We start from the raw sequence: 26,637 nt of genomic DNA, 5'->3' as shown, positions 1-26,637 counted from the left end.
TATTTAATCTTCAATAATGGTTGATGTGCTCGGGTTATTTTTATTAACTAAACAATAAATAAAAACAAGATATCTGTTTTGTATAATTCTAGCCTAAGGCGTCCATACATCCATCTTCCATACCCTTATACTATATGTGTAGGCTACTGGGTTGCGGGGTGTGCTGGATGATTAGCCTACTGAAAGAGGTTAGGGGAACGTTCTGGGAACATTAGAATAACGTTAAAGCAAAGTTAAAATTACGCTAGGGGACTTTAAGTTAGAATAACGTTTTGCGAACCAAAGTTCTATTTCCGTAAAGAACACTTTCCTGGCTAACCGAAAAAAAATAAAGAAAAAAATATAAACCCTTAAAGAACATTCTGGGAACCAAAAACGAACGTTCTTCTGTCTCGACTGATCACGTGATGCAAACGGTTTTAATAAACGTTTTAATTCTATGAGAATAGTAGCCCAGTCATTTTATGAAAAAAGGCTGAACAAATTGCAACAGAAGCAAACTCAACTGATTTTGTATCTTCAATATGTGCTGACTCCTGAGTAAGGAAAAAAAAAAGTCCCGAAGAATCCCTTTAGTAGGGGAAAGTTTTGAAAAAGACCCAAATATAGCCTATCATACGCATTCATTCTTTTTCTCACGTGAATAGGGTAAAAAAAAAATTACCTTTAGATATCACCATGAAAATTACTGAGTTGATTACTTACATCAAGACAAACAAAAAATGTATTACAAGTTTTTTTTAATTGTTTGTTAACATGGACAAACGGTGCATAATCTAATTACGTATGTGAAAAATTTGCATAAATACCACAACAGATCTAAACATTGGGTAGGCTAAAGCCAGGTGAAAATGTCTTGTTGAATCTTGTTGACACATAACAGTAAAATACTTAATGTAAAGGTCTGAATGGATCCCATTTAGGCTACCCATGAGCATTAGGCAGGAAGAAGTAGAAACCAGCCTTTATTCATTATTATTGCAGAGATGGGGTTTGAGTTTGGGGCTGGGTCCGTGGGACTGTTTCTGGGGATTCACTTTTTATTTTACCTACCTTATATCTTCTGCATTCTCCTTACCATTGTCTCCTGTTCTTCCCTCAGACTCGTCCCCCAGAAACAGTCCCACGGCACGGACCCAGCCCCAAACCCCATCTCTGCAATAATAATTAAGAAAGGCTGGTTTCCAAAGTACTTCTTCCTGCCTCTATGTGTTAATGCTCATGGGTAGCCTAAATGGGTTCCATTCAGACCTTAACATTAAGTATTTTACTGTTATGTGTCAACAAGACATTTTCACCTGGCTATAGCCTACCCAATGTTTAGATCTGTTGTGGTATTTATGCAAATTAGCACATACATAATTAGATTATGCACGTTTGTCCATGTTAACAAACAATTTCAAAAAACTTGTAATAGCCTAAATTTTTTGTTTGTCTTGATGTAAGTAATCAACTCAGTCATTTTCATGGTGATATCTAAAGGTTAAAAAGTTGACCCTATTCACGTGAGAAAAAGAATGAATAGGCGTATGAATTTAGGCTATATGGGTCTTTTTCGAAATTTTCCCCTAATGGGATTCTTCAGGACTTTTTTTTCCTTACTCAGGAGTCAGCACATATTGAAGATACAAAATCAGTTGAGTTTGCTTCTGTTGCAATTTGTTCAAGGCTGACCCCCATTTTGGCTTAAAATGACTGGACTATAGGGAAGTCCACATCACAACTATGGGATAACGTAAGTAAAGTCACAGATGTCGTTGGAATCTTCTTTTTTTTTTTTACAGCTGATGAACGAAAAACATTGACAGCCAATCAGAATAAATTATAGCATTTAAAGCGGCAGACGACATAATTTTTTTTAGTTTTGGTGTGGACCCTACGCTAGTTATTGTTATCGTTCTAGCTGTGAACGGGCCTAAAAGACAGATGTTTATTATTATCTCGTGTGAATATATATTATTTGAATGATAATTCTCAACAACAGTGTACAATTGTGTTTAGGCACTGAGGGCACTTTCAATCTCTGTAATTATATAAGATTGTGACCTGCATTTAGATGCTTGTTATATGTAGAAGCTGCAATATAATGTCAGAATGGTCTGTTTTTATTGTGTGAACGGCCTCTGCCACACCCTCCTGTTTCACGTGCAGCTGTGAGGGAAGCAGCGCCTCCGCGCGCACTGAATGCGTACGGAACTGTCTCGAGGAGGAGGGCGAGCACTCGCAGCATCAGCAACACACACATTCACATACACACATACACAAAGAGGTCAGCACGCGTGCTGCGACTTGAATGGAAGATAACCGAGTGCCGCGAGACACAATAAAGGAAGCATAGGGGACTGATCGCTGTGCCGTGACACTAGCCGGAGAGGTAAGACATTATCAAACATTTGTTAAACTGCATATCTTTGTCGGTGATACTGACCTTGTCATTTAGCCCATCTTCCAAAATCCTCCATTCTTTACAGATGTGTGCGCAGCTGGGGAGGCATGAACATGTCTCGAGCTGCATTTCGCGTTGAAATGCATGATAAAGAAATCTGTCATTTTGTAGAAAACACCGTCGATAGGTTTGCATCATCACATCCATCTGGCCCCTTCATATGTTGCCTTTTATTAGCTTATTTATGAATGACAGTCTTTTTGATTAAGTGATGCTTATGAAATGTTCGCCAAACATTGAATATTTGAATTATGAGTCGTCAGTCATTCATAATATGCTTACTGGTGCAGGCAATTGATGGTTCCCTGAGCTGTAGTGTCGTTTTCTCTCATGATGCATATACCTGCCACAATGCATGCTTTTGTGGCAAAAAATGCCATCGATAGCATTGCCCGTTCCTAAAGAACATGGATGGTTACTCACTATTTAGATAAGCCAAATATACATCACTGATAGGCTACGATTTATTGGCATTCATTAATGCAAGAAAGGCGTCTATGCCCATAATACCAAATTTTTTTTAATAGACAGTGTCTGGCCTAATTTTCTTCTTTTATCATGACGTAACGATGATGTAATGCCGAACTCTAAATTGAATTTTAGTTTTGTTTCTTTGTTTGTATTTGCTACCAGTCCACACTAAATAAACACCCCGTTGTGGTGTTCATGCATGATTTGTTTATAGCATATATCTAGCTCTGATCTTATTGTTAAAGGCTTAGTGATGTGAGAATGCTAAAATCAATAACATACACATAAACATTACACTTACTTTATAAGGTTGTGATTTCCTCTCACTGTACACTTCATATAACTCATAAATGGATGAATGGATTTTTAGTGTACAGACACAGATGATGACGTTTAGCAATCTTAACTGCAATTTTGTGTTTTCTTGCATGGAAATGAAATGAAATCACAGTAATTTCTCTCTGAATTTTTTTGGATCACATGCTTTTAATAATGACTGATATGCCAATAAGTTGGTTTTTTTATACTAGTTTGTCTCAGTCTCAGAAATGAAACATAAAACTAAAATAAATAGTTTTAAATTCTACAAGGGAATTTAGACAATGCTAAATTATAATGAATGCATGAAAAATGTATTCAATTTGGAATTTGCTAAAGATTACATTTAACAGTGTTATTATTAAATTATTTATTTTTAACAATAAGTGAGTGTTAGATTATGGTAATTGTAAAAGATAGAGGAAATGAGCATGAACAATTCAATTTATTGGGTTGACTAATATCAATAAATAAAAAAACCTCTAATATCAAACGAATATCAAAACGAATAAGGTATATTGTGCATTCTTATCTGGCTAAAAAACAAAAGTTGACACAAGGTCAAATACATTACTTTTTAGCTCACAATTCTTTTATTTTGCATGAAATAATTGAGCATAAATCATAATTGAATAAAAATCATGAATCCTCACTGAAAAATGTTACATTGTGACAAAATATAATTTTAAAGTTAAATAAAGTTAGATAAAAAAAATGATAAAACAAGGAGAAAGAAAGGTTCTTTAAATACACAAAATACACAACTAGACACACAAGCTACCTTACTCCTTTGTCAGTTGTATATTCTTAGGCCTGCCATTTCAAGGCAAAACAATTTCCATTTATAAGACAGGAAACGGCCTCAAAAGTTCCCCCTGCTGACCTCGGTTCAGGGGCATGTTGTCCTTAAACATCTTGGAGATTTGTGCGTTCAAGTAGAGGAAACCAGAGAAACTGCTCCCGAGGCTTCCTCCCACTATAAATAATTAATGAAAAGGCCAATTAATATTAATCCATAAAAAGTACTGCATCAATACAAGTTGACCAGTGAAGAGGAAAGGCCCTGTGTGTTTGACCGGAGTGTCTGTGCTTTTGTTGGTGTGACAGGCGATCCCACAGCATGATCTGAATAAGGTTAAACATCTTTAGTCGGCAGTGGGTATGCCTTATGCATGCTGGGCTTTATAGGATGTTATTTTCCATCACAATATGACCTAATTAAACCCACTTTAGTAGGCTCACAAATTCGACGTGACAGACATTGGCCCCAAAACATTATGTGGTATAACATTGCCCTCTAGTGTAGTACAACACAGATAGACAATAATATAGAGCTGTCCATTGATCCCAAGAGGAATTCATATTGCCCTATTACACTACCAAACAGTGTCTAAATAGGCACTTACAGAGTAACGTGACACTCTCAGATATAATGCAAAACAATTTGCACTTTAGTATCATTAGAACATGATCTTGAGCAGAGATACACACATAAACATCACATAAAGTAAGTGTTCATATGTTTTTCATAGAATGATCCAGCCATGTGCATTCACTTACAGTAGCAATATAATTGAATGCATGTATGGAAACAGGCAAATGTTGCCTAGACACTAGAACACACTATCGCTGACATGTAGGCCAGTCAATTAGTCGGGGCAAGTGGCGATTCACATGCATTTGAGGTTGAACGCTTCAGATTTCAGTTGGTTTTCTGTCCTAATTAGTGTAAACACAAAGATTATGTGTCCATTTCATGCATATTTAACATGCTTATACTTTTATATTGAAGTTTGTCCACCAAACCCTCAGATCCTATGTGAATAATTTCATAATTAATAATGAATTCTCATTTAATAATTCATCTAGGGTTGTTGCTTTGACTAAGACTTGTGTGGTGAGGTGGAGCAGGAAGCATGAACACAAAACTATTGATATAAATCTCAAGTGTCGAACACAATCAGTACAGACCACAGTTAACAATGACACTGCACAAGTTTCTGCATAAAAAGGGATATTTTAAGATCTAGACACAAGAATTGGAGGGGTTAGAAAGACAGACTGACAAAACAAAGGACAGATTTATCCAATTCTTATGAGTGCAATGTTCTGACATGCAGATGCCTTTATTTACTACTGTTTGTTCTCAGTATAAAAGAGTGTCTGTGTGTGTGTGTTTGATAGAGAGACTGCGACAGGAGGACACAGCACAGTTAGGAAATGTGTGTCTGTCTGGGAACGCTCTGTAATTACATTATGGTTCAGCCCAGTTCCTCCTCTCATTTTAATCAGCAACTATGCTGTAAGTAAGATGTTTTAGCTTAAGTTCTCAATCTGCTATAACTGTGCACTATATTAAACAATATCTGCTGCTCCACAGCAATAATTTCCAGAATAATAAAGCATCTCTAATTTCACCCAAACCGCAAGTCATGTTAAATAGAAAATACCTTATCATAACACAGGTAAGGCCTTGAGTACACAAAACTTTGACCTACTCTGAAGCAAGACTTTGATTTTGCTGGTCCAGATTAGTTAGTGCTGGTCCTGCACACCTAGGCTCTTTATCAGCACAATGAGTAATAGTCTTTCTGGTGAAGCTGGTTGGCCATGGAAATGTTGCTTGTTAGAAAGCCTGGTGGGAACACATCACACCAGCATCTAAAATTAGTTTTGTCAAAGATTGGTCAGTATATTGCTTTTTTATTATTATTTCCTTTCATTAGTAGGATACACAGATTCTTTCTAGTTGATATATGAAGTAAGAAATAGGAGTGAGAAACTATTTTTTATCATGATCCTATTTATTTTAGATAATTCTGTGCTCATTGTAAATAGGAAGAGCATCAATGCCATCAGCAATTCCCTACAATTATTATTTATTACTATACTTATGAAATATGTTGAATGGATGGATGGATGGATGGATGGATGGATGGATGGATGGATAGATAGATAGATAGATAGATAGATAGATACTGTAGATAGATAGATAGATAGATAGATACATACATAGATACATACATAGACAGATACATATAGATTTTTGTATAGAAATTTAGATAGAAATTTGTTCTCTGTGGATTCATATTCTGTTAAAGGTCACTGGGGGCCATGTGCTTTATTAGAGTGGGCTGCTTGTCTTGGCCTGTTCTTCAACATATCTTGAAAGGTAATATTTTCAGATTGAATCTGATTCCTCGATGATTCCCATCTGTGTCTGTTCTGTGGGAGTTTTTATTAAACGCCAATATTCACTGCCAGCGTGAGTCACTATACAGTCTCTGAAGTTTAACACATGCAAGAAAGACTCAGCCTTCCAGTGCAGGAGATTTTGAATCTCATGTTAACAATTATTACTATAAGCACCAGCACTGTAATGCATTTATTTTTAGAGCAGATACCAAACAACTGAAAATAGCTTTGTTGAAGCTGCAGTGGATAATTCCCACACCACTTATATTGCAATAGGTTTCTCAAACATGCCGACTACACATTTTGCCCTGCCCCCATCTCTTGTGGTCCAAATAAGTAGACCAACTCACACCAATTGGTTGAGCCACACAGACATCATGGACTAACTGTCTAACTGTCTAGTTTGCAAGTGGTTTACCAACGGATGTCTCTGCACATTAAACCGAGACAAGAGAAATTATTTTAACATCAAGAAAACTGCACAGATCAGCTTATAGGGGCTGAACACTTTTGGAAAGCATTGCATGTTTATTAAATATAGACTAAATAGCCCATCATGTTAAAACTCAGTGAACATGCCCTTCTGTAGTGCTGAGGACAGCAGAAATGACAGGTTTAATTGTTTATGCTAACTGCTAAGTGTTCTTGTCCTTTGAGTCGGCATATTACTCTATGAGATCTCGAATTACTTTACTGTACCCAAGGAACAATTTTGATCAGTGTATTTTGACTGTGTGCAACATGATGGACAGACAAGGTCTGAAATTAAGGTGAAAAAATGCCCCAAATATTGAAAATGCGGGGGCAACAATTTCCTCCACAGTGCATACCTATACTTTATTAACCTTTACTATGCTGATATTTGGACACGTGTGTGCAATATTGTTTTTAAACAGCAAACAAGAATTCACTATTGAGTAGCTTACATTTTAGACATAATATGCCCATTACTGTTTTGAAGTTGCAAACAAAGCCACAGCAGAACCATTGGTGTTTTTGTTGCTGAATGAATCAATATTTTTGAACAAATCAGTAGAGTGAATGAATCAATGACTCTCTCATAAACACAGACACTTGGGGGTGCTTCTGAAATCCCATACTGTAAGTACTTTGAATTTACATCAAGTATGTTAGTAGTATAGATAGGATGAATATGGGTGGTATGAATGAAAGTCGCATGTACGACATCCACCATGTTGTCTGTCACGTGACCTACTAGCGTCAGTTGCTTCACTGCTATTCGTAAATCCTCTCGAGTGGCCTCAGGGGATAGTAAAGTGTCCATCAAATGAGCACTTCAGTATCTCAGTGGAAGTAACAGGTCATCCCGGTACTTGTCGCCTACTGTTTTTCGAATACTATGTATTTGGACATACTACTCTTTTGGCTTTATATAGTAGGGAAGTATTCAACGTGTTTGAACGAATCGGTTGAATGAATGATTCATAAAGACAGTCACTTGCCGACACCTACTTGCGTAACGATATTATTAAAATATAATGCTCTGTTGACCCCTTACCCCTCCCGTAAACCGAACCACACCACTAAACCTAACTGTCACATAACCTTACCAATGTCCCACCTCAAAAGCAGCAAAAGTGTTTTGCAATAAAACATGAACTCATTAACTCAACTCATTGTATTTAACACTTTTTTTTTTTTGACACAAATACATAGAAGTTAACGACACCTAATATAAAGTGGGGCCATTCATCACACTTACATTTTATTAAAATGTACTTTAATAATGTGCATTACTTACAGCAACTTTTACATTTATGCATTTGGCAGACGCTTTTATCCAAAGCGACTTACATTGCATTATCCTATACATTTATACATAGGTATGTGCAATCCCCTGGGATCGAACCCACAACCTTGCATTGTTAACGCAATGCTCTTACCACTGAGCTACAGGAAAGCTTTTGTATTTGGTGTTGATATGACTTCATAACAGCCATTATGTTCTGATTGAGAATATTAATCAAGTAATAGATTCAACTGAAATGTATGACATGGCATGTTTTTATATGGTTGGAATATAAGTATGCGGCCCACATAAAAGCAGGCTACTTGAAATTGCCCCTTAATAATACAGTTGATTTCTGACACTGGAGACAGGTAGCAGTTTGTGCCGTTATTGATCCGCCACACGTCTTTATTCAGTTAATGGAGGCCCTTGTTCTTTGAAATTGTTTTAACACAATACACACACGCATCCTCGCATATGCTGACAAACAAGCTTACAGTCACAGTCTTTGTGTGTGTTAGGCAGTTTAAAATCATCAATGCAAGTCTGTTCTTCCTGCCCCTGGTAAGCTGGCCAATGAACAAAGTGGCATTCTGTGAGTAGCAACAGAGACAGCAGTATGAACCAGCACTACCTCACCATCATCACCCACTTTTCTCTTCTCTCGGACACATTCTAGGATTGTTTCCAGTCACATGTGTGAATGTATCTTGGGAACAGGCGACTAAGCTCTCACATAGGAAATCATGCAAACGTCCCAGGAAGAACACAAAAACATACATTGTGAGAACTTTATGGGAGTATGAATATGCATACCATCTTTTTTCACACTGTATTCAATAACGGAGATGTTTGTGAATTCCTAATTTGTTAACGATCAAAACTGCATATGAAGGAACAGATATATTTGTTCTCATGTGCGCACAACAACACACACACAGCTATAAGCATTCTTGAGTTCTCTTTGCACCTGTGCAATGTGACACCTGACTCTAGGTAATAGCGCAGCTCCACAGTAACAGCAGGCAGGTGGAACAGCCACACATGCATAAACGCATACATACTAGACTCTTACCCAGATAAATCGACAACCAGGTAAGCCTTTATTCTTGTGTACTCCTTCGACCATGTATGCGATCAAGCGTTTTTCTGTGTAATGCATGTGGCAAGATATTGTTAAACACAATAGGCCTCTGTTCATGAAACTGGCCTTTTCTCTCGCCAGCCCCATATCCTCAAAGACCAATTGTTTCTTTCTTATCGTATGCATTGTAATGAAAATAGATGTATAAATATTCAATGATAACTGTGCGTTAGAACCAAGAACCAATAGCTTTTTGGTTGTTTATTTTCAAAGAATATGTAAAATATAATTTATGTGTTTTAAAGTAAGCTTTTTGTTCCTAAATTATTTTTGTTATAATTTTTATTATAAGTTTAATTTGAATACTTCAAAAAGTAGAAATGGCAGAAATGCCCCATAGTTTGCGTGTGTGGGTACACATCTGTATCACATGATAAACTCCTGGCCTGCATTTTCCTTCTTTTACAGTTATTATATTATATTATATTATATTATATTATATTATATTATACCATTTAAAGGCACAATATGTAAGATTTTTGGATTAAAACATCCAAAACCCACTAGAGCAATGTTATATATTTTGACTTGTGTGCTTACCTCATTTCAAATGTTCCCAACAAGAAATCAGCTATTTTAACCAGTGTAACATCCAGTATCATTATGTCGCCTATCAATGATTTCATATCAGCGTTACTCTCGATTTCAGGTTTTACTTCTGTAGAAACCATTGAAACACCATTGAAGACGCTTTAATAGTACCCCCCGGTTTCACAGACGAGGCTTAAGCCTAGTCCCAGACTAAAATGCATGTTTGATCTGTTTTAAATGAAAGCAACTTGCACAGACATATCTTAAAATATAGCAGTTTTGTCTCAAGATGCAAACCAGTAATGTTTTTTTCTCGGGCATGTTTATTAAAGCTACTTAAATTGAACTAAGGCCTAATTCCTGCATAATCTAAGCCCTGTCTGTGAAACCAGGCCTATGTGTTTTATTAGACAGGTGAGCAACTGTTTGGATACCTTTATGGACAGAAAACGAATTATTATATAGCTCAACAATGTCTTGTTTTCTTGATTTACAGTGACATGTTCGTACCCAAAAAGTATATCAGACAACACTATTTTGTCAATTGGCTAACATTTATGATTTATAAATCATAAGAGAATAAAAAAAAAAGAATTGCATGCCATTTAGCAACACAAGTCATCCAGCTTTTATTAATATTACTATCGATCTAGTTCACGGCAATGTGCAACAAGTTTCTCATTCCAGCCACAGAGCGAACGCACGGACATAACGTTATAACATAACTTTCAACACACTCAAATCAAATGTGTTTTTAGTATGATTGTTTTGACCAGGAGGCGAACGTTAAATGTAACTTTAATCGTAATTTTAATCGTAAAATAAACATAAATAACAAAATGAAAGGAGTGGCAGCGTCCGATTGCGGCATATAAGCATAATAAAAACAGCAATGTTAAATGTCCCAGGCTCTCGGCCCTGCCCTGCGTCAAACCACAGTTATGGACAGAAAACTTTAATACATTAGCTCATCCATGAACATGATTTCTGCTTGAGTCCCGTCGGATTGCTTTCCATCGGCTGTGGAGGGGAAGATGACAACTCCCATAATTCCATACTTATTTACCGCGTCATCAAGCTACGCCTTTGTTATTGTTTTGAATAAGCGACCTCTAGCGGGGCGAAATCTACATAATATGCCTTTAAAAGTTTAGGGTCAGTAAGATTTTTTTTTTTTAAGAAATTAATACTTTTATATTATACTTTTACATTTATATTTCTTGCTGTTCTTTTTAACTTTCTATTCAACAATTCTTTGAGTTTTCAGAGAAATTATTAAGCAGCACTGCAGCAACTGTGTTCAACAATGATAATAATAAGACATGTTTCTTGAAATTTGAATACTTTTCACATAATTAAAAAAAAAAAAATTACATCCCCAAGTCAAACATTTCTAGTGACTGATAACATCTAAATTTTTCAATTAGTCTGACGTATTATTTCTCATTGAGCCAATGTTAACAGACTATTGCAACAAGAATTGCAGAATTGGGCCAATTAAAAAATTTAGATGTGACCAGTCACTAGAAAATTTTGACTTGGAGAGGTTAGACATTTTTTACAGTGTGTTTTTACTGTATTTTTTGATCCAATAAATGGTGAGCATGAAAGACTTCTTTCTAAATATTAAAACAATCTTACAACCCCAAACGTCTGAACAGTAGTGTATATATAAATAATAAATATTTGTATTACTAATAATTTAGACCAATGGGAAATTCTACCTTTTACCAATTCAAACAATAAAAAAAGCACTATTCAAATGGTTAATGGTTATTCTGCCTTCTACACCAGACTAACCCCTTGCAGATTCACACAACCCTCTGCACATTTGGGCTGTAGGGCTGACTACAGACCTTGCTCATGTCTGTGACTGCAGACTAAATACTGAGTGAAAATACAGCTACAGGGAGTTGCGTAAAATGTCTGTTTGGAGAATCTGGAGTCTAGTGAAGTGGAGTAGTGTTGAACATATATAAAAACATTTTAAATCCAAATTCATCATTATATGCCATTTATATTGTATACTTAATATACATGTTATATTATATAGGGAGACCAGGACTTGTAGTTACACGAGGAAGTTGTCACAAGGGCCATATATCCAAGTAACTATGAGGTTTTGAGGCTTTGGACTAAATATCCATTTGTATGAAAGCTTGTTTGTTTGCAGTTGTTTGTCTGTTGGTTTCAAACTCTGAAATTAGATCAATTTGTATGAATTCTGACAAAAATGTCAGTATTATCATATTTTTTTAACAGCTGTTGTGTAAAAAGTTCCCAAAAATAAAACCACACCATCATACATTCAGAGAAAAGTCAACTATAGATTTTAACCAAGCTGATCTGTGTTCTGACATTTTCATACAGTTTAAAGAAATGATATGATGGGGCAAGTTGTAATATGTTTTACACATTGTAATGTTATAATTTTATATATTTACAGTTTTTATTGTTTAAAATGTTTTAATGGTTACAATGTGGCAGCTTAACCCATAAACTGTGGCATTATCTTTTTTTCCTGGGCAATAGTGTTCAAGGTGGGTATGCAGAAACTGACAAAGTAAAAATTGTGACAACTAGCCCCAGGCCCCTCAATATATTCTACTGCAAGTTACACTGCCACAGAGTTCATAAGAGTTATGTTTGAATCAGAATTGCCTGGTTTAATAATGCTGAAGTCAAGCTTTGAAAGGCAACCCTGACATCCATTGAGGTCTTATGGGCTATTGATGACAGATTTGTGTTCATTTGATCTCCATAACCATCATTCATCCAGAACCAACACAATTAGAAATATTAGCCTCCATACTTCAATAACCCCTCTTAAGATAAGGCATGCTATTACTAGAGTTCTATAAGTTGTGATTCAATGGTTTTGTTATATTTTTTTCCTAAAGCACCAAGGAGCAGCAACCGAGCTTTGTAAATCAAGGTGCAGAAGGTTGTATCCATGTTCCCTAAGGTTTTCCTTCAGTGGTATGCAGCTCTTTCCAGCTGTGCGGCTGAATTAGGTAAAAGTGTGCTTTTGTGCTCAGTAAGCACAGGCAACTAGACAGCTTTGCTATACGCTGCGCAGTCAGCCATCCCATTTTGCTTCAGTGATTTCTAGCTGTACATTCAAGCCGCCCCATTGTACGAGTGAAGCTAGCTTGCTATCATGATAATATATGGGCCTTTGCGCAAGGCAAGATCATTTCACCCCTGATACATAATGCATAAAGTGTGATTTGCTTAATGTGTAGGCATTACTGACAGCTCCGAGCCCTGTCGCATATTTAGGCTAAAATAATGGTGATGTAAGTCGTCTTTACCAAAATATGGCGGCACTGACCTGCATCTTCCCCAATGAGCCTTTAGTTCTGTGTAGATAAAACACAACATCAGAGCCGCCTTAAATGTTGCTGTTGTCATAGCAATAAGCACACATGTTGTTTTCTATTAGCTGTGCATGAGAATCAACACAGAAGGCAACATTCTGCTAAAAAATTGGTTGTGAGCAATTTTGTAAGATTGTGATTCCTGTGTAAATGCATTTATGTTGCCTTTAGGCCACATTACAAACATTTGTAGTTTATATGCTGCTTTAAATGAAGCTTCTATGCCTCCTTTTGAGTGTAAAGATTACTTAATCAATGGTAATTCTTCTAAGATAGCATCTGGAAAGTTTGGCATTCTGTAAAGCTTTCTTTCACAAAGCTATAGCAAAAATAGTTCATTTGTACAATCATTCAAAAGTTTGGGGTCGGTAAGATTTTTTCATGTTTTTATCTCTTATGAGTTTTTTTGTCTCTTATCACCAAGGCTTTTTTTTTTAAATAACTGTTTTCTATTTTAATATGTTTTAAAATGTAAGTTTTTCCTGTGATATCAAAGCTGAATTTTCAGCCTCATTATTCCATATCATTCTGATATGCTGATTTGGTGCTCAAGAAACATTTCTTATTATTATCAATGTAGAAAACAGTTGAGCATGGTTTTTAGAAATCATTACATAAACCATATTATGTAACATAAATGTCTATACTATCACTTTTGATCAGTTTAATGCATCCTTGCTGAATACAACTATTTTTAATTTAATTTTTAATACTGATCCCAAATTTTTGATCAGTGGCCTGAGTTACAAACTTTAGCTACTGCAGCAGATCACTAGCGCATCTTCATCTTCCATGAATTTATTTTAAATATTTAAATCTCTTTATGATGGGCATTATGGGATATCATATGACTGCTAATAATGAGTCATGTAGCTTATAGGTTCAGGGGCACCATTCCAGGAATCCACTTATAGCCCATTTGGTCAAATAGAAGCAGGCCTGTGTTAGAAATGTTTGTAATGATGGTTAGAGCTGCTCTTGGTTAGAGGTCAGTCTGTACCATTAAACTTCAGCAAGTGGGTTAAATTAGCACTGTAGCAGCTAGAGCTAACTTAGCCGCTAACCCACTGTAGCTCTGCTGCAGCCTTTTCTGTTTGTCTGGGGTATTTTCAGTGTCCTGCTGTAGTGCATGTGGCTGCCATTTGTGCATTTGCCATCGTCCTTTTGTCTGGAGCTTCTTTAATGCGCACAACACAAGCAAGATCATTCGTTAACATGGGCCAGAACATGACGAATACGCATGCGGTTTGGACCACGTTTACACTTGTACCGCAGGTGGATGTGCACAAACACAAACACATCTGGTCTAGCATCACAAACGGACAAAGACACATTGATCCATTCAAGCAGCAGCTGAGTCTGTTTAGACAGTGAAACTTTTAGGATGACCCTGGGAGCCGTTAGAGGACACTGTCTACTCATACAAAGAGAAACGACTTAAGGATGACGTAAGACTGTAATCATTTACAGTTTGCTGTGTTTAACAGTTAAAGGTTTTTATCTGCCAAAAGGAATGCAGGTTTTGAGGCAATGAGTTTTGATTAACTAGCAACAATAGTGGCATTTTCTGTCCTGGCATTCTGAATGAGCGTATGTAGAATCCCAGAAGCAATATGTAAAAACACCATTTGCTTTATTTTAGGACTGACTGATATAAATTACATTAGGTGCACATTGTGCATGAGAATTTGAGTTGATTCTGTGGTAAAAAATTACATTTTTGCTTTTTCTATACGTTGTATCTTGCTCCATTGTACAGTGCGTCCTATGGGGGTACCATTAACATAAGATGGTATGGTAGAAAAATTGCTTTCTAAATAGCCATTCATTTAGATTTTGCACAGATTGCTGACCAGGCATAAATATGATGTGATAATGCACTTTACCTCTATGGAGGTGCACTACACTCCACACTACAAACAACTGTGATGTTCTCCACAGACACGATACTCTGTAATTACACACTAATATACTAACACTCCCTAGCATGTGTGTACATACACACACTTCATTAAACAAAACACTAAACAATTGTGCCGATTTTATGCAATTTCATCCCAAAAACGTATTCACTATCCATCCACAATCCAGTGTTATTAGTACTGTATTACATTATTATTATTAATATTTTAAAGTAGCTTTTATTTTTATACTTTCAGTTTTCATTTTAATTTTAGTTCTATTTAGTTTTTCTTTTATTTAAATATTTTTTAGTTTCAGTCATTTTAGTATTTTAACTTAAACATATTTATTTCAGTTAGTTGCCAAGGCAAGTTTTGACAGTTTTTTTAAATCTAATATTAAAAAAAAAATTGTACAATGTTTTTAAATCACCATAATTTTGCTGTTTTTTTCTTGATAAATAAGAATTCTATACAAATTTTAATTATTGTACATATACTCCTTACATTCCCTCTTCTTTTTTGTAAGGAATAATAAAAATAAATCCCAACAGGGTTGTTTTGCAATAATGACCAGATGATTGTACATTAGCCCATTGTACATTATTACACAGATACTTAAATAAAAAAATGACAAGAAATATTTAATATATATATATTATATTTATTTATATTGCAATAGTTACTTGTAGTCATCAGAAAAAGCACAGCTATATATAAGCTGTCAGCTATACAGCAAACAACAAAATTAGATGTTTGTGTACATTTTCTTTTATCATGGCAGCAGCACATTATATATATGTACATAAATTATGACTGAAGAGCATTAGAACTGGGCATATATCCAGACTTATGCGTAGCCGAGTATTGAATAAATATGGTTTTATGAAAGAGAGTTTAGGAGCCCATAAGGAAACAAAGGGAAAGTGATATGTGTCTTATGATCTCTCTAAGCCTTTCTATCTCCTATTATTGTCATCTCCTCCTTCAGTTTTCTTTTTAGACTTGCACACATGAACACATCAATGAGAAAAATACCTCTGTGTTCACGTTTATCCCCCCCTCTACCCTTGATGCAGACAAAGCCCGTCATAACCATGGCGACGGACAGTAAGGAGGCTAAGCTTGATGAGCGGGTAGAGGTAACAGTATCTGAAGGCCCAGGTAAACAAAAACAGAGTGAGGATCTTTGCGAGTGGCTTGCTCTTAAAGTGGCAGTGCAGCACACTAAATGCACCAAAGATTATCAGCACTGTCTCTTTAAGAACTGTTTGGTGTTTCATGGGTTACAAAAAACATCAAGAGTTGTGTGCTGTCTGCGTGCCTCAAAAATGACAATTCTGTCAATATTTACGCACCCTCATGTCTTTGAAAACCTATATGAAGGTTTTATTTGAACGATTTTCTTTAATGTTCTTTTCCATGCAATTACAATGATTGGGAAGACTGGAGCATGTATTGCTAATTCTCTCATCATGCAGCTGGATGCCTAAATTTTCACCTTAAATTTTGATCTGTTTGACTGTTAGTCACATTAACCACTTTTATGGTGCTTTTGCGTCCTGTATAAAGTTTGAAATCTCCACTCGTCATTCATTGTAATCGCATGGAGTAGTAGAGTGACCATCACATTCTCCAAAATTTCTCCTTTTTGGGAACGACATGAGCGTGAGTAAATGATTTTCATTTCTGTGTGATTTATAAGTCCTTTAAATATGACATAATTGCGTGTTATTGTTGCTTTACACACCTTTCCGTGTGAACCTTCTGCCCTCAAACTTTATAACCACGTTTAACTATTAATATCCCACGTGTGACTTGTTTCATTCTTTCTCAGCATGGTTGACGTGTGGCGTGTTTTAGTTTGAGTTCGATTCGAAATGTTCTTACAAATGTGTGCCAATGTAAGATTTGGAGTGTGAGAGGAACATCTCACAGTGCAGTGGGACAGAAAAAAAAAAAAAAAAGGGTTATTGGCTTTGCTGCACTAGTGAGAAATATTGTACAACAAGAGTATGAGGAGCAAGGTTGAGCATTCCTATGTTGTTAAGTGTGTTTAAGCTTTTGTAAAGAAGTGAGAGGAACAGTCAGGTCTGAGTGAGTTTATTTAGCAGTACAGACACTCATAGGAGCAGGAAGGCCATATTTGAGTGTATAGTGGTTGTAGTATGGAGGAGTACAAGGGAGACACATCGAGGGCTGTTTCTCTGGCTGAGTGGTGTCCACTCACATCATATGCCTCAGTGATTGAGGATGCCTGCAGCACTGCATTGTGGGCCAGAGAAATGGAGTAGTTGCAGCTGCGAACAGACTGTGACTTGGACGAGGCTTTGAGGGGGAAATGATGAGACAAAATATGAGAAATCATAAAATCATCCAGTCATGTGCGCTCGTAACGCAGTAAACTCAGGAACGATAATAACTTAAGGAACAACAGAAGTGGCCACTGACAGCAGGTACCAAACGTCTTATACTTTCTTTGTTATTGTGCCATTGTGTTTTGAGCAGTAACACACTTACTGTGTAACTCCACACTACTTTCCAATTTTAGCCTGTAACAGATCCACACTGATCTACTCTGTGGTGTAGAGTGGCCCTGTCACTCCAGCCATTTCACTTGGAGCACTCATGAGCCTTAGAAATGCACACAAACACATACTTAGAAACAGAAAAGACGGTATTGGATATGTTTTGCTCTTGCTTGGTAGAAAGCTTATGGCTTTTATACCTTCAGAAAGACCAAGAAGGGACCTACAGGCTGTTATATAGACAAAAATCACACATACAAGTACATATACATAACAGGAAGGAACTGAACAAATAAGGTAGCTGATTATCAAAAAAGGAAACTTATACACTACAATACAAAATTTGTTGTCAGATTTTTTTGAAAGAAATTAATATTTTTATTCAGAAGGGATTCATTAAATCAGCATATTAGAATGATTACATTTTAAAATGTATTCAAATAAAAATTTAAATAATATTTCTCAATATTACTGTTTTTGCTGTATTTTTTATCAAATAAATCCTGCCTTGGTGAGCATAAGAGACTTCTATCTTGAAAACAAATCGTCATAAAAAAATCTTCCAGACCCCGAACCATTTAACAGAAAAAATATTTGATTTTATATGAAATTGTATTCATAAACAGTGCTTTTTGAGCTAGTCTTATCTCCGTAGTGTTTATGATTCATAATAACTTTCTAGTCTCAGGAAATGGTGTGTCTGCACAGCTCTCCATACAAACCAAAGGTCCTTTGTCTTATCATTGGTTTAATGTCATTACATGGGATAAGTGTGATTCAGTCAGTCAGAGACACTTTCCACCGGCAGATTTCCACTTTATTTGGTAGGTTGTGAATTATTCTGTAAATTGTTATCTAAAGATTGTTTTTGTACACATTAGGAGTTAGTTGTTTATACTTTCGTGCTTGATTGTTGGTAATGAAGCTCAGATTTAATTCTCAATTGGTATGTTGTCAACGTAAGTAACGGATGGAAAACAAATTAGTTTATTTAGCATTAAATATAAGCTACAAATCCAGTTGAGTTTCAATTATTTGTATAGCACTTTTCACAACACAAATGTCCATCCAAGCAGCTTTAAAAAGAATAGTGCCTTACAAAACCACCAGTGAGCAAGCTGTGATGTTTAGGCAGATTGGGAGGAACATCCACCTGTAATACCACTCCTGAATTTATAACAAATCTGCACAATACGTGATGCTCAGTGTTCTTGTAGTCTAAAGCATTATTTTAGTCATCTATTTAGGGTAAAAAGTTTTTGCAGTTGCTACATCCGTGTCTCTCATCCATGATTGCTAGTCACATGTGGATTGCGGGGCTCACGCTGACGCAAAAACATTTTCAAGAGTAATGTCTACATACAGAACGTAGCTTGAACAACCAGATGAAATTTACACTTGATCAACTCGCATTTTGTATGCATTTGATTGGCTGGATTGGTATCAATCTTAAATGCATCTTGGAGGGATTTTTCCTTCAGTAAATACTCCCAAAGAGTTTTAAATAAAGCCTGTCAGACTCCTCTCTCTTCTCAAACTGATGTTTAAATAGAACATCTGGTCACCATAATCATACAAGGCTGTCTCAGGACAAGGACTTTCACACGATATAACCTGATTCAGTAGCGTCTGATCTGTTCTGGTCCTCCATTTCATTAACATTAATTAAAAAAGCTCACATACTGTACATCTACTGTACCTAGTGTAAAAAATACTGTATGCTTATATTTAAATATGGAAAGCACTAGCACTAGCCTTTTACTACTTGTTGACTATTTATCACCATTCTTTGCCCTCACTTTTTACCAGAGCGGCGACGGCAGGGCAAATTCCAGCCATTTAGGCGTCTATTTGGTAAGAAGAAAAGAAGGGAAGCAGAACGTGGGTTTGAGGGATCTGAACTTAAACCTAGCCATTCCACTGATAATGTCTGCAATGGGGTGGCCACAGTTAATGAAGAGAACAATCAGTATCTAAGGTAATTCTCTTATGTATTTTAGAACCACTATAGCTGGGTCTGGAATGCATAATCATAATTATAATATTTTAGATGCTTTCAAAGTTGTTTATTTGTTGAATTGTGTATTGAAAACATTCACAGATGTGCTGTAATTAAAAAGTGTTTATATCTGCATTCACAGGGAGTTAAACACCCTAGGGTCCCGAGCTTTTTCACACGAGAGTGTATTTATCCCTGAGGAGTCAGAGAACACACATCCAGGACAGACAATGTCCCAGGAGAACGTTTCAGACCGAGTCAAGAACATTCAGGTGAAACTCTACACAAATAGTGTCCATTTTGACAAGTTTAATAAAAAATGTCCTTATGCACACAATCAAACCATGCACCAGACTTTGTTAACACTAATTTTGATATTAGCATTACACCAGATTGAACATTTTTATTGTAGATATTTTTGTTTCCATCAAGGTCAAGAAATGCTGGTAACTTTAGGACTAAATGTTTAGGGCTAAACAACACCAGTTTTGTCCATTATTTTACTCTCTATGCTTTTGTTGGCAGAAGCAAATTGGACATAATATCAAATTTGGTCAGAGACCCCCATCACTTAGAAAGAGTGAGGGAGATGAAGGTAGCTCAGATGAGGAAGAGGTACCACAAAGTCCGCTGAGGGTTCTTGCTCAGGTGGAGAATGAACCACAGGAGGCTGAAGCCAAGGAAATAGTAAGTTAATCTCCAAATAATTTTCCACTACTTACATATAGTAACATAGTATTGCTACGTCAGTCACACTTTATATTCTAGAAAGCACAGTTAAAGATCACTGCTCTGTTTTAGCAAGTAATGTTCTAAGAAAGATTCCCTCACTTGCCAAATGAACATTTATGCACTTGGCAGGCACTATTATTGAACGCAATTAACAGTGCATTCATGGTATACACTTTATCAGTAACTTGCTCTAGTTAAGTTGCAGAAAATTGTAATACCATGAGACTATCAATACATTAGCCACTTTTCCACCGCCGAGCCGAACGTTCTAAGAATGGTAAGGAACAGTTCCAGTTATATTTCCACTTGAACTTGGTTTGCCATAGCACTATTACAATCCGTTCTCGGTCTGGAATTTTCAGCACTGATGGCTAACCATGCTGGTATAATGTGTGTAATTGGTCTCTTGTCTGTTACCTGGCTACCAGTTTCACTGCAGCTGTGAAAGTGTGCTATTTAAGAGAAGTAAACATAAGTTAATGATAAAAATAAAAGAAATATTTGATCATCCTCCATAACGCGGTCGCTATTTACATCTCATTAAATTTAAGCAACGAGAACGGTTTGGTTGGACGGTGGAAAAGCGGCTATTGATTCCATAGACATATAACATGATTCAGAACCCTGCTCTCCCATAGTCACAAACTCAAGATTGTTTGTGTTTTTGCTTTACAATTAGGCTGTCAGCCATGACAAGGTCCAGCACAGAACTCCAGTCAAATCCCCACGCTCTAAGCGCCCACCTCCCCCTGGCACAATTGAGTCCATCAATCTAGATGCTGTCCCTCAGTCTGTCCCACGCTTGGACAATACTGCTGCCAAACACAAACTCTCTGTCAAACCGAAGAACCAGAGGGTATCTCGCAAACACAGAAGGTTTACACAGGTAAAGGGAAAGGTGTTCTTCAAAATGTGAACAGCGTCTATTAGGATAGCTTTAATGTAAAAGGGATAGTAAAAGTGATAGTTTACCCAAAATGAAAAGCATAATTTACTCATTTACTCACCCTCATTTTGTTACAAACATGTGACTTTCTTTCTTCTGTGAAACACAAATGGTATTTTGAAGAATATTTTAACTGTATTTGTGCATACAAGTCAATGGGGTCCAAAACAACTTTGACTTTGATTGTATGAACAAAACAAACAAATAAAACAGACATTTTTCTAAATATTTTGCTTTGTGGTCTGCAGAAGAAAGTAAGTCATACAGGTTTGGAATAAGATGAGGATGAGTAAATCATGACTAAATTTAAATTTCTGGGTGAACCATTGCTTATGAGAAAATAACTCCAAAACATTAAGTTCTGCAACTTTAAATATATTTCAGGAGTTTCACGAAGAGGACCTTTCTGAAATGCAAGAGGAATATGAAACACAAAAAGACGAAGAAGTGTTTGATTTGTCAAGAGAGGAGTATAACATTATACATAGCAGCAAAGGAGATTATGAACCTACTGAGAAATCGGTGAGGCAACAGTTTCATGAGGAGGAGCTAGAACGCCTTGAGCTTCAGAGGAGGGAACAAGAGGAAGAAAGAAAGATGGAGGAACAACAAAGGAGAATCGAGGAGCAGAGGCTAGAAGAAGAAAAGTGGCGTAGACAGGAAGAGGAAAGACTGCAAAAGGAGGAAGAGGAGAGGAAGCAGCGAGAGGAAGATGAGAGGAAAAAAAGGGAAGAGGAAGAAAGGAGGAGAGAAGAGGAAGAGCAAAGATTAAGATGTGAAGAAGAGCGAAAGAGGCAAGAGGAAGAGAAAAGAATGCAGAAAGAGGAAGAGGAAAGAAGAGCAGAAGAGAGAAGGCAGCAGGAACTTGAAGTGGAGCGTCTCCGTATAGAAGAGGAAAGAAAAAGAGAGCAGGAAGAGAGGAGAATAAAAGAGGAGGAGGCAGAACAACGTAGGATTCAAGAGTTAGAGGAGAAACTGAAGAGAGAGGAAGAGGAACGTGTCCGTGAGGAGGCTGAGAGGAAAAGACTAGAGGAAGAGGAGGAAAAAAAGAGTCAACAACAAGAAGAGACAGCTGGAGCTTCTGACCCAGAATGGAAAAGAAAAGCAGAGGAACTGAGATGGAGAGAGATGGAGGAGAGACAGAGACCCTTCACTTTCAAGGTCTCCTCAGGCGAGAAGCAGATACTCTTCCAGAAGGTCAACCTCACTCCTGTTACTCCAACAACTGGCCAACAGGGCGAAACAATAGCTGAAACCAGGGAGGGAGCAAAAGCTTCTTCACCAGGATGCACAGATTCACCAACTCGGTCTTCATCTCTTTATGTCCCACATACTGCAATTCTTGTGACAGGAGCCCAACTTTGTGGAACTGCAGTCAATCTCGATCAAATCAAGGACACAGCCTGCAAGTCACTTCTTGGCCTTTCGGAGGGCAAAAAAGCCATGGGCACTCCTCCATGCAAGATCAAGACATCTCCAGACCATAAATCTGGGAAAACCAAATCCTTATATGAGTCTTCCTTATCTGTAGACCAATCCAACGCTGCTGTCCTGGCAGAATGGGCAAGTATCCGATCCAAAATTTTTAAAGGTGCTGAAGAAGGAAAATATCCCGAATACCCAGATCAGAGTCGCAGGCCGATAAGTGAGGATCTAAATACAGTGCCATTTTCTCACACCAACCTCAGGAAAACCATGTCAGCGAGTGCTAAGTTTTCCATCACACCAGCCAGGAAGAAATTCCCTGATTCCAACAGGAACTCAGAGTTTTTTGGTCAGGGAGAAGATGTGAAAGTAGAACCGGCATCTATGGAAACTCCCCTTGTCCAAAAAGCAGAGTTGCTGTCTTTAGGTACCAAGATCCAGAGCAGGGGAAGCAAGGTTGTTCGCATCGCAGATAGTGCTGAAGAATGCATGTTTGCCAAAGACCTCCCCTCCTTTCTTGTTCCCAGTCCGCCACATGGATCTCCCAAGTCACAGAGATCCGAGACTGGTTCCCCAAGTCAGGCAGAATCAGAAGATTCGGACACAAAGTATGAAGGCAATCAGAAGGATCAGGGTGGTGATGAGCAGCCCTCACCATTTGGAATTAAGTTGAGAAGAACCAACTACTCTCTTCGCTTTCACAATGAACAATCAGCAGAGAAGAGAAAGAAAAGGTACAGTGCAGGAGACAGTTTTGAAGGCGTCCCAGTGCCCCTCACCTCCATTGACCAAGACCCTGATACTTCTACAGTCTTGGAAAAGTCTAGCCCTGTTTCTCGGCAACAAGAGAATGTTGAATTTCGAACCTCTGTAGCATCTAGTAAAGAATCTCGAAGCAAGTTTAGCAGAAGTACTCTCCCTTTGGTACGTACTGAAGGCGACAACTTTGCCCTCAAACTTCCACTTTACCAAAAACCAGCTACTTCCCCTAAACCATCTGAAGGTGCCACTCCTCCACCCTCTCCTCTCCCAAAACCTGACAGAAGGACTTCAGGAGACATGATTTCACAAAGGACAGGGGAAACAGAACAGATAGCTACTGAGAAGAGCAGCGATCATAAAGAAGTTGCAGTATCTGTACAATCCCAGAAAAATGGACAAGGAGAGGAGTTTAAAGAAAAGAAGTCATTTTTTCCATCCATCAGCATCCCATGGAGAGAAAAAACAGATCGCAGGACAGAACTCATTAAAAAAGGTTGGAAATCCTCGTAGAGCTAAAACTGTATGATCTTCACCTCATTACAATGCTTTTTTAAACTTCTATATTAAACTTTTACAATTAATTCAATCCGAATCGCTTGCACTCTCCATTCACACATTTGGAATCATAATATCTGCATACTAAATTGTGATGCATTTTCTTTTTTTTGCATCCATTTAACCATATAGCCATATTTAGCAATATTCTTGTCATACCTTATGAGCATTGGTATTTCCTTCAGAAAATTAAGATATTTACTGTCCTGGTAAGGAGTACAACAGATGAGTAGAAGACTCAAGTGGGTTCTAGTCTCACTTGTCAATTTAACGCGTAAATGTATTCTCCTTCACAGAAAAACCCTCTCTGCAGGCCAGGCACTCTCTGGACAGCTCACGGACACAGGAGAAAGAGGCAGGACCACTTTGGATCACTCTGGCACTGCAAAAACAGAAAGGTTTCAGAGAACAGCAACAAAACCGCGAGGATAGGAGAAGCCAGAGAGAGGCTAAGCTGGCTGAGAAACAAGCTAGGGACAGAGAAAGCGTATGTATACATCATAAATATAGCCATAGAGTTTATTATCATAACTAGCTACTCCGCTGGTACTATATGTAAAGTTGTACTAACAGTGTCTTAACCAGATGCAATGTAATAATGCAACAATCAATAAAACCTCCTTTACATAAATCTTACCAGCCATGACAAATTACATTTTGTTGATCATTTGCTCTCTATTTTTGTGATATTGTGCTGGGTAGCACTGTCCATTTGGAAATCGCATTCCTGCTGCATATAACTGTACAATATAACAATATAACAGTACAATCTTCTGATTGGCTGAGAGTTTTGCTTGTTGTAAACTTGTCGCCCAAATCACTTGCACCTGGTTTGGGCATTGTATAATGTTATACTAAACACATTTCTCTGTATTAATAGCAATCGGTGTTATTTGTCTCTGAAAGGCTGGAATGGTCAGTCCAACAGAGGATAAAGGTAATGGAAGTTCCAGCCCGCCCAAACCTCAAACAGCAGATGAGAATAAAAGACCAGACACACTCCTGGCCCGTTTTGAACGACGCGACAACTTGAAGAAAGCCAATACCTTGCCCAGCTCAGTCACAGGTAAAAAAAAAAAAAACATTTGAAAATGTATTATATTTCCTGTCAGAAGCTTTATACTGGGGTTATTTTGGTAGCTTTGGGCTTTATGCTCAGTTGTAATGAAGGTTTTTTATTATTTATTTATTGCATATACATACCCCTACCTGAATTACAACTGACAAAAAAAGTACGAATGGGAGTGGGATTTAGACATGGTTCAATGTTTTTTAAAACTGAGACATCTAACCACAAAAATGCAGAAAAGAGTAAACTCTAAAATTGTTCATCCACTTGTAAACAATGAAAGCAAAGCAAAAAATTGGGAAATCGCAGCTGAACCATATTTCTTTCATTCTTTTTAAAAGTTGAAATAACAGACTCTACACCATCTCCGCCAGCAACAAAGGATGTGACAAAGCGCTTACCCCCTGGTGACACTACCCAGGTTTCTACCGAGCCAGCCTGGCTTGCCCTAGCCAAGCGTAAGGCCAAAGCCTGGAGCGACTGCCCACAGATCATCAAGTGATACATTACTACTGACCCAGTGAAAAAGCAAATAAGTCTTTTCTCCTTCATCCACATCAGTCAACCATCACTGCACTCCAGCTAACATCTGGCTCTGAACAAAAAGTCCATAATAAGCAATCAGACATTTCCGAATAATTGTTTTTTAAGTAAAAAAACAAAATATTGTACCAATATTCAGACTGGCTACAGATCAGTTGATGAGAGAAACAATGACATCAATGCCACCCCTATGGTTTTCAACACAGCATTATTGCAATAACATGCATAAATGGTATGTTTATTTAATTTTGTGTTGCAGCCAATCAAACAAGCCCTAGAATCTTCATCGAGAAGTTGCAGCCCTTTATATCTTTGTAGTCGCCAGTGGTCCTGTTAACTGTGTATATACACAATGCATGTCAAACTGTTGATACTAAATATTACTAAAACAATATGAGTGGTTCACATTCAGTACAAATGTAACATTTCAAATAAGGCAAGACAGTATGTTATTACTTTGGTGATAATTTTGGGAAGCATTTCAAGGGCTAATAATAACAGTTGTTGAAACCATCACAAATCTCTCTCCTCCCACCTACAAGCATGTAAAGTGGAGAAACGGTTTTGTAATTTGGTGGGATTTTTTTTTTTTTCCATGTATACACTAAAATGAATTGGCACTCATAGACATTGCCGATGGACAGACGTGGTCATTTTTTTATTTCTTAACTTATTATATTTGATATCTTGGAAAAGTAAAAAGATCTTCACTGTGTCCGTGACAACTGTGAGTACTGTCATTTTAACTATTGCTTAAAAATTATCATTATAATGACACATCAGCACTGTTTACTCGAGTTATTAACTAACAATGACTTTTTCCTTCAAATTTCCATGACAATATAGGATATATGCACTTGAGCCATGCTGTCAGTTGATGAAAAATCTACTTCTTGCAGTGTCCATACCCGTCTGTTTCCGTATAACTGCCTGCTTGCTGTA

The 26,637-nt window shown here is 37.2% G+C and overlaps 1 protein-coding gene across 4 annotated transcripts; it reads left to right on the top strand.

The window, feature by feature from the left end:
* The first annotated feature begins 1,916 nt into the window (after positions 1-1,916).
* On the top strand, positions 1,917-25,758 carry cracd (capping protein inhibiting regulator of actin dynamics). Of its 4 annotated transcripts, XM_082147017.1 has the most exons (10): positions 1,917-2,374; positions 12,756-12,869; positions 19,474-19,642; positions 19,806-19,935; positions 20,189-20,350; positions 21,075-21,281; positions 21,726-24,021; positions 24,380-24,570; positions 24,990-25,149; positions 25,494-25,758. In XM_082147017.1, exons 2-10 carry the CDS (start codon positions 12,809-12,811, stop codon positions 25,652-25,654), a joined length of 3,537 nt encoding a protein of 1,178 aa, XP_082003143.1. In that variant the 5' UTR covers positions 1,917-2,374; positions 12,756-12,808; the 3' UTR covers positions 25,655-25,758. The 4 variants fall into 4 exon arrangements, with proteins under 4 accessions (XP_082003143.1, XP_082003145.1, XP_082003144.1 ...); XM_082147019.1 differs by lacking the exon at positions 12,756-12,869; XM_082147018.1 differs by lacking the exons at positions 1,917-2,374; positions 12,756-12,869 and adding an exon at positions 18,169-18,488 and having other exon boundaries at positions 24,964-25,149; positions 25,494-25,627.
* The last annotated feature ends 879 nt before the right edge of the window (positions 25,759-26,637 follow it).

This window comes from Leuciscus leuciscus, assembly GCF_965113295.1.
Source record: "Leuciscus leuciscus genome assembly, chromosome: 19".
In the NCBI taxonomy this organism is placed as follows: Eukaryota; Metazoa; Chordata; class Actinopteri; order Cypriniformes; family Leuciscidae; genus Leuciscus; species Leuciscus leuciscus.
This window is presented reverse-complemented; position numbering and strand designations above follow the sequence as displayed.